This window comes from Ranitomeya variabilis, chromosome 8, assembly GCF_051348905.1.
Source record: "Ranitomeya variabilis isolate aRanVar5 chromosome 8, aRanVar5.hap1, whole genome shotgun sequence".
NCBI classification, from domain to species: Eukaryota; Metazoa; Chordata; class Amphibia; order Anura; family Dendrobatidae; genus Ranitomeya; species Ranitomeya variabilis.
Window position 1 is genome coordinate 3,117,388 of NC_135239.1, and position 12,200 is coordinate 3,129,587.

The 12,200-nt window shown below is 47.8% G+C and overlaps 1 protein-coding gene across 1 annotated transcript in view; it reads right to left on the reverse strand.

Moving 5' to 3' along the window:
• Window positions 1–12,200, reverse strand: part of LOC143787589 (vitamin D3 hydroxylase-associated protein-like) — a 225,711-nt gene that overhangs the window by 185,810 nt on the left and 27,701 nt on the right. Inside the window, exons 2-4 of the mRNA XM_077276477.1 lie at window positions 1,211–1,324; window positions 924–1,067; window positions 607–740 (exon numbers count right to left, since the gene is read on the reverse strand). Coding sequence (XP_077132592.1) covers window positions 607–740; window positions 924–1,067; window positions 1,211–1,324 — 392 coding nt within the window. The remainder of the gene's footprint in view (window positions 1–606; window positions 741–923; window positions 1,068–1,210; window positions 1,325–12,200) is intronic.

Here is a 12,200-nt window from a genome sequence, read left to right on the forward strand (position 1 = left end):
TAATAATTTAAAGATCATGGGGGACAAATACAAATGAAACTATGTCCTAGATTTATTGGTCCTTATAAGGTAGTCGCCGTAATCAACCATGTAACTTTTCATTCCAAGCTTCCTCCAACTCTCAAATAATGTTTTCCACAGGTCTTTACCCAAAAGAAATGCTGCGCCTGTGGTACCGTAGCCATTACCACCACCAATGGTTATTATTGATGGCATTTTAAAATTTCAGGAAGCGAGAATCATTGATTGCCATAAGGTTCGCCACTTTGTACAGTACCTGGTGCTTTGGAAGGGGTATGTTTCTGAGAAGGAGATGTATGTGTCGGCATCTGAGGTTAATGCCGGTAGGTTCATACTATCCTTTCATTGTAGAAGGGGGAGTACAGTCATAGGATAGTTACAGAGTCCCAGTTCCAGTTTGAGGCCTCCTTTCCTTACCTAAGACCGTCACAGCGTGAAAATGAGCAAGCTCAGAAAAGAGTAAGGGAGGGAGTGAGAGAAGAGAGCCCAGAAACATGTACTGACTAAACTCAGGAGAAGGACCACAGGACACTTCAACAATCTTTCAGGATGCAACCTCCATCTCGGCAAGGGACGTAGCCTTACTTCAACATGGACTGCGGGATGTTGGTTTTCACAAAGGGCACTGCTCCCTGCTTCTTCAGCACCTGGACAATGACGCAATCCTCTGAGGCTGGACGCTCTAGGTTTCTAATTAATCCCAACGTGGTGTCATGACCCTGCAACACACAATGACGCAGGCACATAATGCTGCTCCATCTGCTCGCACCCTGACACTGCATATGACTGGAGGTGAGGAAAGCCTTCATAGATATGTAACACCATCAGCTGGAGTGCAGCCATTACTGAGTGACCCCAGATGCCACAGAGGCCACCGGACCCCTCGTTGTACATGACAGTACCTTGTAGTTATGGTTGTCCTTCAGGCTGATGGGGACCCCATACAGAGGGCCTCTGTTCTTCTGCTCCCGGAGTCTCTGCAGCTGCAATTCACACTCGGGCAAGAAGTCGGTGATGCAGTTCAGCTCTCGAGTGACTTCTAGCGCCTGCAGGGAATGAGTCATGTGATCAGTGGCAGAAATCCAAAATCAAGACAGGCAACAGGGCTGAACGCCCCCTCACTCGCAGCAGCCGGATCCAGATATATAGGGGAGACCTGCGGCTGCTGTGTATTTCTCCGCTCACTCACCTTGGCCATGTAGGTGTGGAGGACCATTTCTGGGGTGAGCGCTCCCCCCCTCAGCTTTTCCGTCAGTTCCGGCAGAGACAGGGAGAGGATGGCTGACGGGTTAGTAACCGGATGCTGGAGACACAAAGGGGCAGATGAGTTACAGAATGACCCCGCAGGACGCGCCGCTGCTGTCACAGCCATCGGCCCAGAAGACCCAGCTCATCTGCAGTGCATCGCTCCTGGATAAGAGGGTCTTCCGCTCTAAGATCCAGGAAGCAGAATCATGGGCAGTGACGCCACCAATCACAGAGACCACACAGGTGCCTCGGGACTGATTATTGATGGACCAAGAGAAGTGTGGGAAACCTGAGCAACATCCGTTGCCAGCAGTAACAGCGGCCATTATGGTTGTCAGGGATAATAGAAAAGGTTTTCAATGAGCTTGAGTTGATGACTAAAAACTCTTACTGTCTCACTTATTCATTCTCGTCTGGACTATTGTAACTCTCTACTAATCGGCCTCCCTCTTACCAAAATCTCTCCGCTCCAATCTGTCCTGAATGCTGCTGCCAGGATCATATTCCTCACCAACCGTTACACCGATGCCTCTACCTTGTGCCAGTCATTACACTGGCTACCCATCCACTCCAGAATCCAGTACAAAACTACTACCCTCATCCACAAAGCGCTCCATGGCTCAGCACCACCCTACATCTCCTCTGTGGTCTCAGTCTACCACCCTACCCGTGCCCTCCGCTCCGCTAATGACCTCAGGTTAGCATCCTCAATAATCAGAACCTCCCACTCCCGTCTCCAAGACTTTACACGTGCTGCGCCGATTCTTTGGAATGCACTACCCAGGTTAATACGATTAATCCCCAATCCCGACAGTTTTAAGTGTGCCCTAAAAACTAATTTGTTCAGACTGGCCTACCACCTCAACACATTAACCTAACTATCCCTGTGTGGCCTAATAAAAATATAAAATAAATTAAAAAAAAAACACCATAATCAGGTTCCTCCATCATGTTCTCATACACTTTATGCAGTTAATAGCCCTCTGTGTCTGTACTGCTACATACTTAGGCTGATAACTGGTTCATGCAGCTTTACATGAACACCCGAGCCTTACACTATGGCTGGTCCAAATAACTAAAGCAATTGTCACCATCCACCTCTCGTGTCTCCCCTTTCCTCATAGTTTGTAGCTTGCGAGCAGCAGGGCCCTCATTCCTCCTGGTATCTGTTGTGAACTGTGATTTCTGTTATGCTGTAATGTCTATTGTCTGTACAAGTCCCCTCTATAAGTTGTAAAGCGCTGCGGAATATGTTGGCGCTATATAAATAAAATTATTATTATTATTAATATATATATATATATATATATATATATATAATACACAGTGCCTTGCGAAAGTATTCGGCCCCCTGGAACTTTTCAACCTTTCCCCACATATCAAGCTTCAAACATAAAGATACCAAATGTAAATTTTGGGTGAAGAATCAACAACAAGTGGAACACAATTGTGAAGTTGAATGAAATTTATTGGTTATTTTAATTTTTTGTGGAAATTCAAAAACTGAACAGTGGGGCGTGCAATATTATTCGGCCCCTTTACTTTCAGTGCAGCAGACTCCCTCCAGAAGATCATTGTGGATCTCTGAATGATCCAATGTTGTCCTAAATGCCTAATGATGATAAATATAATCCACCTGTGTGTAATCAAGTCTCCGTATAAATGCACCTGCTCTGTGACAGTCTCAGGGTTCTGTGTGAAGCACCGAGAGCATCATGAAGACCAAGGAACACAACAGGCAGGTCTGTGATACTGTTGTGGAGAAGTTTAAAGCCGGATTTGGATACAAAATTGTTAAATATGCTTATTTTGCACATTTATTTAATCAAGACTATTCACCAGGTGCATTACTCTTAAAGAAAAATGTCATGATATTCTCATGAAAAAGGTAGTGGTTTATTGAATTGTCCACAGAAAAATCAGTTTGCAGTAAGACATAAAAATAGACTAAATGGTTACGAACAGATTGTCCATGTGTAGATATCAGCAATTGATACTCATCTTTCCCAAAGTTTGAATGGTAAAAGCCGTCTGTCTGTGTGAAGTCTGAAGGTCATGATGGCTACCACTGCCAACTGTTCCTTCCCTGTGACTTGTCAGATGTTCATGGAGAATGGCGGTGAAGGCAGGAGGTGGCGGTCCCACGTGACAAAAGACCCCCCACCCTCCTAAGAGCTGTGTTTATATGTGTGTCCTCAGATCACGTGTTGCCCTTTATATGGAGTTGACTTATACTCTGAGATACATACACAAAAATAGCCCTTTGAAATGTCAGCAAGAAGCAATGTGCTCTGTACTGAATTGAGATTAAGAATAATTCAATAAATTAATATTTAACAAAAATGATTTCCAAAACTTTAACCATCCCAAGGAGCCCTGTGCAAGCGATCATATTGAAATGGAAGGAGTATCATACCACTGCAAATCTACCAAGACCCGGCCGTCCCTCTAAACTTTCATCTCAAACAAGGAGAAGACTGACCAGAGATGCAGCCAAGAGGCCCATGATCACTCTGGATGAACTGCCGAGATCTACAGCTGAGGTGGGACAGTCTGTCCATAGGACAACAATCAGTCGTACACTGCACAAATCTGGCCTTTATGGAAGAGTGGCAAGAAGAAAGCCATTTCTCAAAGATAGCCATAAAAAGTGTTGTTTATAGTTTGCAACAAGCCTTCTTCTCACCAAACATGTGGAAGAAGGTGCTCTGGTCAGATGAGACCAAAATCGAAATTTTTGGCAACAATGGCAAATGATATGTTTGACATAAAGGCTACACAGCTCATCACCCTGAACACACCATCCCCACTGTCAAACATGGTGGTGGCAGCATCATGGTTTGGGCCTGCTTTTCTTCAGCAGGGACAGGGAAGATGGTTACAATTGATGGGAAGATGGATGGCACCAAATACAGGACCATTCTTGAAGAAAACCTGTTGGAGTCTGCAAAAGACCTGAGACTGGGACGGAGATTTGTCTTCCAACAAGACAATGATCCCAAACATAAAGCAAAATCTACAATGAAATGGTTCACAAATAAACGTATCCAGGTGTTAGAATGGCCAAGTCAGAGTCCAGACCTCAATCCAATCGAGAATCTGTGGAAAGAGCTGAAAACTGCTGTTCACAAACGACCTCCATCAAACCTCACTGAGCTCGAGATGTTTGCCAAGGAAGAATGGGCAAGAATTTCAGTCTCTCGATGTACAAAACTGATAGAGACATACCCCAAGAGACTTGTAATCGCAGGAAGAGGTGGCGCAACAAAGTATTAAGTTACAGGGGACGAATAATATTGCACGCCCCACTTTTCAGGTTTTGAATTTCCACAAAAATTTAAAATAACCAATAAATTTAGTTCAACATCACAATTGTGTTCCACTTGTTGTTGATTCTTCACCAAAAATTTACATTTGTATCTTTATGTTAGAAGCGTGATATGTGGGAAAAGGTGGAAAAGTTCAAGGGGGGCGAATACTTTCTCAAGGCACTGTATGTATGTAAGTACTGTATATATATATCCCCAGCCTGGACTGGTGATGTATATTCCTCCTCACTGGGAGCGCCTCACTAACTCGTACCTATAAGGGAAGCCTTTCCGGTGACTATTTGCCTCGGTGCAGTTCCCTGACTGACCTGGGGCAAGTGATGGTGCCAGAGAGCCGATCCCTGCTGGGTCCTTCTCTCCCATAAGCCGAGATGAGCGAAGTTGATGTCCCCTTCCCCTGTGCGATCCCTCACACATAGGTGGGGGTCTGTCCCAAGATGGGGGTCTGTCCGCAGGTAAACGTCCGTCTGCAGATAGAGATTCATCGATAGGTGGGGGATCTGTCTGCAGATGGGGGTCCGTCCACAGATGGGGGTCTGTCCGCAGGTGATGGTCCATCCGCAGGTGAGGGTCCGTCTGCAGTTGGGGGGTCAGTCCGCAGGTGTGGGGGTCCGTCCACAGGTGGGGGGTATGTTCGCAGTTGGGGGTCAGTCCACAGGTGGGGGTCCATCCATGGGAGGGGGGTCTGTCCACAGATGGGGGTCTGTCCACAGATAGGGATCCATCTGTAGGTAGGGGGTCTGTCCGCAGATGGGAGTCCATCCGTAGGTGGGGGGTCTGTCCGCAGATGAGGGTCCATCTGCAGGTGGGGGGGTCTATCCGCAGGTGAGGGTACGTCCGTAGGTGAGGGTCTGTCCGCAGGTGGGGGGGTCTGTCCACAGGTGGGGGTCCGTTCGCAGATGGGGATCCATCCATAGGTGTGGGGTCTGTCCATAGATGGGGGTCTGTCCACAGGTGAGGGTCCGTCCACAGATAGGGATCCGTCTGTAGGTGGGGGGCTTGTCCGCAGATGGGGGCCATCTGCAGATGGGGGTCCGTCCACAGATGGGGGTCCGTCAACAGATGGGGGTCCGTCCACAGATGGGGTCCATTCGCAGATGGGGCATCCATCCATAGGTGGGGGGTCTGTCCGCAGATGGGGGTCTGTCCAAAAGTGGGGGGTCTGTCTGCGGTTGGGGGGGTCTGTCCACAGATGGGGATCCGTCCATAGGTGAGGGTATGTCCGCAGGAGGGGTTCCATACGTAGGTGGGGGGATTACTGCGTGTCCCTCCCCCATCAGGGGTGAGTGGCGGTTCATCCGCAGATGCGGGTCTGTCTGCAGGTGAGGGTCCGTCCGCAGATAGGGATCCGTCCGTCGGTGGGGTGTCTGTCCGCAGATGGGGGTCCATCCACAGGTGGTGGGGTCTGTTCACTGGTGGAAGTTCTGTCTGCAGGTGGGGGGTACGTCCGTAGGTGGGGAGGGTCCGTCCGCAGATGGGGGGGTCTGTCCAATGATGGTTAGTCTGCAGACATCTCTGCACGGGGACACAGAGCGGGCATCACGGTGGCAACTATCACAGATTTCAATAAATAACTACTGTATAAAAGAGATAAAAGGGATCAGTCAGCAGGATTTTATTACCTCATCAGAGAGCACCAAAATGTGGGGGCAGAGATCGCCGAGTCCCCAATGTCACTGAGGTTATTGGGGGCAGCCCTTCTGACACATAGACCCCCGAGTCCCTGATGTCACTGAGGTTATTGGGGGTAGTCGTTCTGACATAGAGACGTCCAAGTCATCGATGTCACTGAGGTTATTGGGGGCAGTAGTTCAGACACAGAGACCTTCGAGTCCTCAATGTCACTGAGGTTATTGGGGCAGCCGTTCTGACACATAGACCCCTGAATCCTCGATGTCTCTGAGGTTATTGGGGGTAGTAGTTCGGACACATAGACCCCGAGTCCTCGATGTCACTGAGGTTATTGGGGGCAGCCGTTCTGACGCAGAGACCCCAGAGTCCCCGATGTCACTGATGTTTTTGTGGGCAGTCATTCTGACACACAGACCCCCGAATCTTCTGTCACTGAGGTGATTGGGGGCAGTCGTTCTGACGCAGAGACCCCAGAGTCCCCGATGTCACTGATGTTTTTGTGGGCAGTCATTCTGACACACAGACCCCCGAATCTTCTGTCACTGAGGTGATTGGGGGCAGTCGTTCTGACGCAGAGACCCCAGAGTCCCCGATGTCACTGATGTTTTTGTGGGCAGCCGTTCTGACACACAGACCCCCGAATGTTCTGTCACTGAGGTTATTGCGGCAGCTGTTCTGACACATATCCTCCCTGTCTCACAACCCTAAACAGTTATTCAACACCTTCAATTCTCTCCTCCTTCACCCAGCACCTCCTCCCTCCCCACTCATCTCAGCTGAAGACTTTGCCTCATTTTTCAAGCATAAGATTGATAACATCAGAGACAGTTTTGCTCAACAACCCCCAGAGCTCTTCCTCCCAACTTCCCAGCCCTCCACCTTCAAAACCAACTTCTCCACCATTACAGATCGACTCTCCACTCTACTCTCAAGATCGCATCTCACCACCTGTGCATTTGACCCGATCCCTTCCCACTTCATCCCAAACCTCACCACAGTCTTCATCCCAACCCTAACCCATCTCTTCAACCTATCACAACTGGTGTTTTCCCCTCAAGCTTTAAACATGCCTCAATCACACCTATCCTCAAAAAGCCCTCTCTTGACCCATCTTCTGTATCTAGCTATTGCCCTATATCACTTCTCCCCCTCCAAACTACTGGAACAACACGTCTATCCTGAACTGTCCTCCCATCTCTCTTCTTGCTCCCTCTTCGACTGCTTACAATCTGGCTTCCGGTCACACCACTCCACTGAAACTGCCCTAACTAAAGTCACCAATGACCTATTAAATGCCAAGAGCAAGCGACACTACTTTGTCTTCCTGGATCTGTCCTCTGCCTTTGACACAGTGGACCATTCCCTATTATTACAGACCTTCTCATCCCTTGGCATCACAGACTTGGCCCTATCCTGGATCTCGTCATACCTAACAGGCCGGACATTCAGCGTCTCCCACTCACACACCACCTCCTCACCTCGCCCCCTATCTGTCGGAGTCCCACAAGGTTCAGTCCTTGGGCCCCTGCTTTTCTCCATTTACACCTTTGGCCTGGGACAGCTCATAGAATCTCATGGCTTTCAGTATCACCTCTATGCTGACGACACACAGATCTACATCTCTGGACCAGATATCATCTCCCTACTAACCAGAATCCCTCAATGTCTGTCCACTATTTCATCCTTCTTCTCCGCTAGATTTCTGAAAGTTAACATGGACAAAACAGAATTCAATGTCTTTCCCCATCTCACGTGACCCCCCCAACGAACCTATCCATTACAGTAAACGGCTGCCCACTCTCCCCAGTCCCACAAGCTAGCTGTCTCGGGGTAATCCTTGACACTGATCTCTCCTTCAAACCACATATCCAAGCCCTTTCCACTTCCTGCTGACTTCAACTCAAAAATGTTTCATGAAACCATACATTCCTCAACCAAGAATCTGCAAAAACCCTAGTCCCTGCCCTCTTCATCTCCCGCCTTGACTACTGCAACCTCCTACTGTGTGGCCTCCCGTCGAACACTCTCGCACCCCTCCAATCCATTCTAAACTCTGCTGCCCGACTAATCCACTTGTCCCCCCGCTATTCCCCGGCATCTCCCCTCTGTCAGTCCCTTCACTGGCTCCCCATTACCCAGAGACTACAGTACAAAACCCTAACCATGACATACAAAGCCATCCACAACCTGTCTCCTCCATACATCTGTGACCTCGTCTTCTGGTACTTACCTGCACGCAACCTCCGAACCTCACAAGATCTCCTTCTCTACTCCCCTCTTATCTCCTCTTCCCACAATCGTATCCAAGATTTCTCTCGCGTATCACCCCTACTCTGGAACCTTCTACCACAACACATCAGACTCTCACCTACCATCGAAACCTTCAAAAAGAGCCTGAAGACCCACCTCTTCCGACAAGCCTACAACCTGCAGTAACCACCGATCGACCAAACCGCTGCATGACCAGCTCTTCCCTCGCCTACTGTATTCTCACCCATCCCTTGTAGATTGTGAGCCCTCGCGGGCAGGATCCTCTCTCCTCCTGTACCAGTTGTGACTTGTATTGTTTAGGATTATTTTACTGGTTTTTATTATGTATACCCCTCCTCACATGGAATAAATGGTGCTGTAATAATAAATAATAATAATAATAATAATAGACCCCCGAGTCCTCAATGTCACTGAGGTTACTGGGGGCAGCCATTCTAACACAGAGACCCCTGAGTCCTCGATGTCACTGCGGTTATTGGGGGCAACCGTTCTGACACACAGACCCCCGAGTCCTTGATGTCACTGAGGTTACTGGGGGTAGTTGTTCTGACACAGAGACCCCCAAGTCCCCGATGTCACTGATGTTACTGGGGCACCGTTCTGACATAGACACCCCCGAGTCCTCGATGTCACTGAGGTTACTGGGGGCAGCCATTCTGACACAGAGACCCCCGAGTCCTCGATGTCACTGAGGTTATTGGGGGTAGTCTTTCTGACACAGAGACCCCCGAGTCCCAGATGTCACTGAGGTTATTGGGGTCAACCATTCTGACAGAGACCTCCGAATTCCTGAAGTCACTGAGGTTATTGGGGGCAGCTGTTCTGATACAGAGACCCCCCCCCCCCGAGTCCTCGATGTCACTGATGCTTTGGGGGTAGCCATTCTGACACAGAGACCACCGAGTCCTCAATGTCACTGATGGGGGGTCCGCAGATATCTCTGTAGATCACACACAGACTGTCTGAGTACGGGGCCGCAGGGGAGAGAGCAGATCGGCCCTGTGGTGTGTGATATGCTTTGTGGGTATCATTTTTGAATTTCTATTTTACTTATTTTCATGGTGTTCTCTTGCAGAAGGAGTTGTTTGCTAATTGATGAATGGCTGTTGCTGGCATCTGATATCAGCCCCCACAGCACTGTATTGTTTGCTAATATGCTAATGACATGTTGACCTAGCTTGTTGAAACAATGAGCCCCTGAGACCTTCCCCCTCCTGACCTGTGAATGAGGAGGGAGACTTTTAAAATATCAGGGAGGTGAGACACAGATCAGTCCGGTGTGGAATGATGATGTGTTCACAGCATCTCAGAGAGAAAGAAGAGTATATGGACTATGCTATCCTCTGTCTGCTGGATTGTTGGACTTTTTTCCTGTTACTGAACTGCATTCGTGTTCTGGACTATTTTATCCTTTGTGTGGTGGATCGTATATGGACCTTTTGTATTTTTGCCTAAATAAAGGTCTTGAGATTGTTCACTCTTCGCTGGCTCTGTTGATTGTGTGGTACCGGAAAAGGACCCTGTGACAGGCCCGCTGTGTCCTGCCTCATCCTTCCTGTGCACCCACAGACGAGCTCATCTGACTGGTAGATCCCGGAGCAGATCACGATCCACTGTCACCTAGAGAACAACGAGAATGGATCCTGCACTGCACAATCTCTCTGCGCACAGCGGAGCGGCAGTTACTGGGGGTCCTGGCTGGTTCAAGGTCAGGAGGGATCAATGCAGGAGACCCCAACAGTGCAGCCCCCTTAATTCAAGGCACAATGAAGCCAAGGAGGGTAGAGCTGTGATCAGCCTGCCCGGTCACCCCCGCAGTGGCCACAAGGACAGAGAAACTCTTCTTCTACTAACGTACAAGTCTATAATCACTGCACTCTTTGCGACATTATTATGCTTCAAGTGAAAAACGTGTTTATTACAAGTGAAGAGGCGACAAGTACAGACGTTTCGGCCACTCGGCCTTGATCACTGAGTCGCTAGAACAAATAAAAACAAATATACATAAGATTCACAATACATACAATATATACAATATATACAAATGAGCATACTAAGGGATCGAAGACATGTCAGAAGGACTAAATGACTAGGGGGATAACGTCTAAGTGGATCCTCAATGGGGTAAAGGACATTTCAGCTAGAGGCAAGAAAAAAGTGGTTGCCACGTATTCGTTTAGGGATGACTGATTACAAGTCCTAAGTATAACTGGATACAGGTGGAGGGAGAGAACGAAAGAACATCAAAGCCAATAGAGAATGATGTACGGACATACCGTAATGGAGGTGCATCACAAGGTCATGCTTGTACGTCCCGGATAGGAATGGGCTAGGTATGGCACATAAAACCTGGTAAGAGTGGTAAATATTTATTACAACCCCCTGAATAAAGATGGAAGTAGCAGTGCTATAATTATAGGATGGCGTACTGTTTAGAGGAGCGTACGGAGGCAATCATCAGTACTCGTACTGAGGTATCGTCTAGCACTAGGAGGACTGGATGTACAGGAGTACTATAATGAAAGTAATATAATTACCACAGTTGAAATACAGCTAGTACTGGAGCCACAAGGGGAGGCGGAGAGTGTTGGTTTAAGCTAGAGGGTATATAGATACATACAGTAAGAATACACAGTATGGATCATTAAGATGAGGCAAAAAAGTAATAGGAGGATATATTTACCCAATTGCCAGGGCTGCAAACGCCCAGATAGTGTGTGTGCCACTAGAATAGAAGAATGTACAGGTGGGAATCGTGAGAGGTAAATGAAGGGTATATAGCTTATGGCCAGTTAAGACTTACATAGAGGCAGAATCCGGTACGGTACACAGAATGACGTTAGTGGTGGAGTGGGAGTCCCACCCTTCATTTACCTCTCACGATTCCCACCTGTACATTCTTCTATTCTAGTGGCACACACACTATCTGGGCGTTTGCAGCCCTGGCAATTGGGTAAATATATCCTCCTATTACTTTTTTGCCTCATCTTAATGATCCATACTGTGTATTCTTACTGTATGTATCTATATACCCTCTAGCTTAAACCAACACTCTCCGCCTCCCCTTGTGGCTCCAGTACTAGCTGTATTTCAACTGTGGTAATTATATTACTTTCATTATAGTACTCCTGTACATCCAGTCCTCCTAGTGCTAGACGATACCTCAGTACGAGTACTGATGATTGCCTCCGTACGCTCCTCTAAACAGTACGCCATCCTATAATTATAGCACTGCTACTTCCATCTTTATTCAGGGGGTTGTAATAAATATTTACCACTCTTACCAGGTTTTATGTGCCATACCTAGCCCATTCCTATCCGGGACGTACAAGCATGACCTTGTGATGCACCTCCATTACGGTATGTCCGTACATCATTCTCTATTGGCTTTGATGTTCTTTCGTTCTCTCCCTCCACCTGTATCCAGTTATACTTAGGACTTGTAATCAGTCATCCCTAAACGAATACGTGGCAACCACTTTTTTCTTGCCTCTAGCTGAAATGTCCTTTACCCCTTTGAGGATCCACTTAGACGTTATCCCCCTAGTCATTTAGTCCTTCTGACATGTCTTCGATCCCTTAGTATGCTCATTTGTATATATTGTATGTATTGTGAATCTTATGTATATTTGTTTTTATTTGTTCTAGCGACTCAGTGATCAAGGCCGAGTGGCCGAAACGTCTGTACTTGTCGCCTCT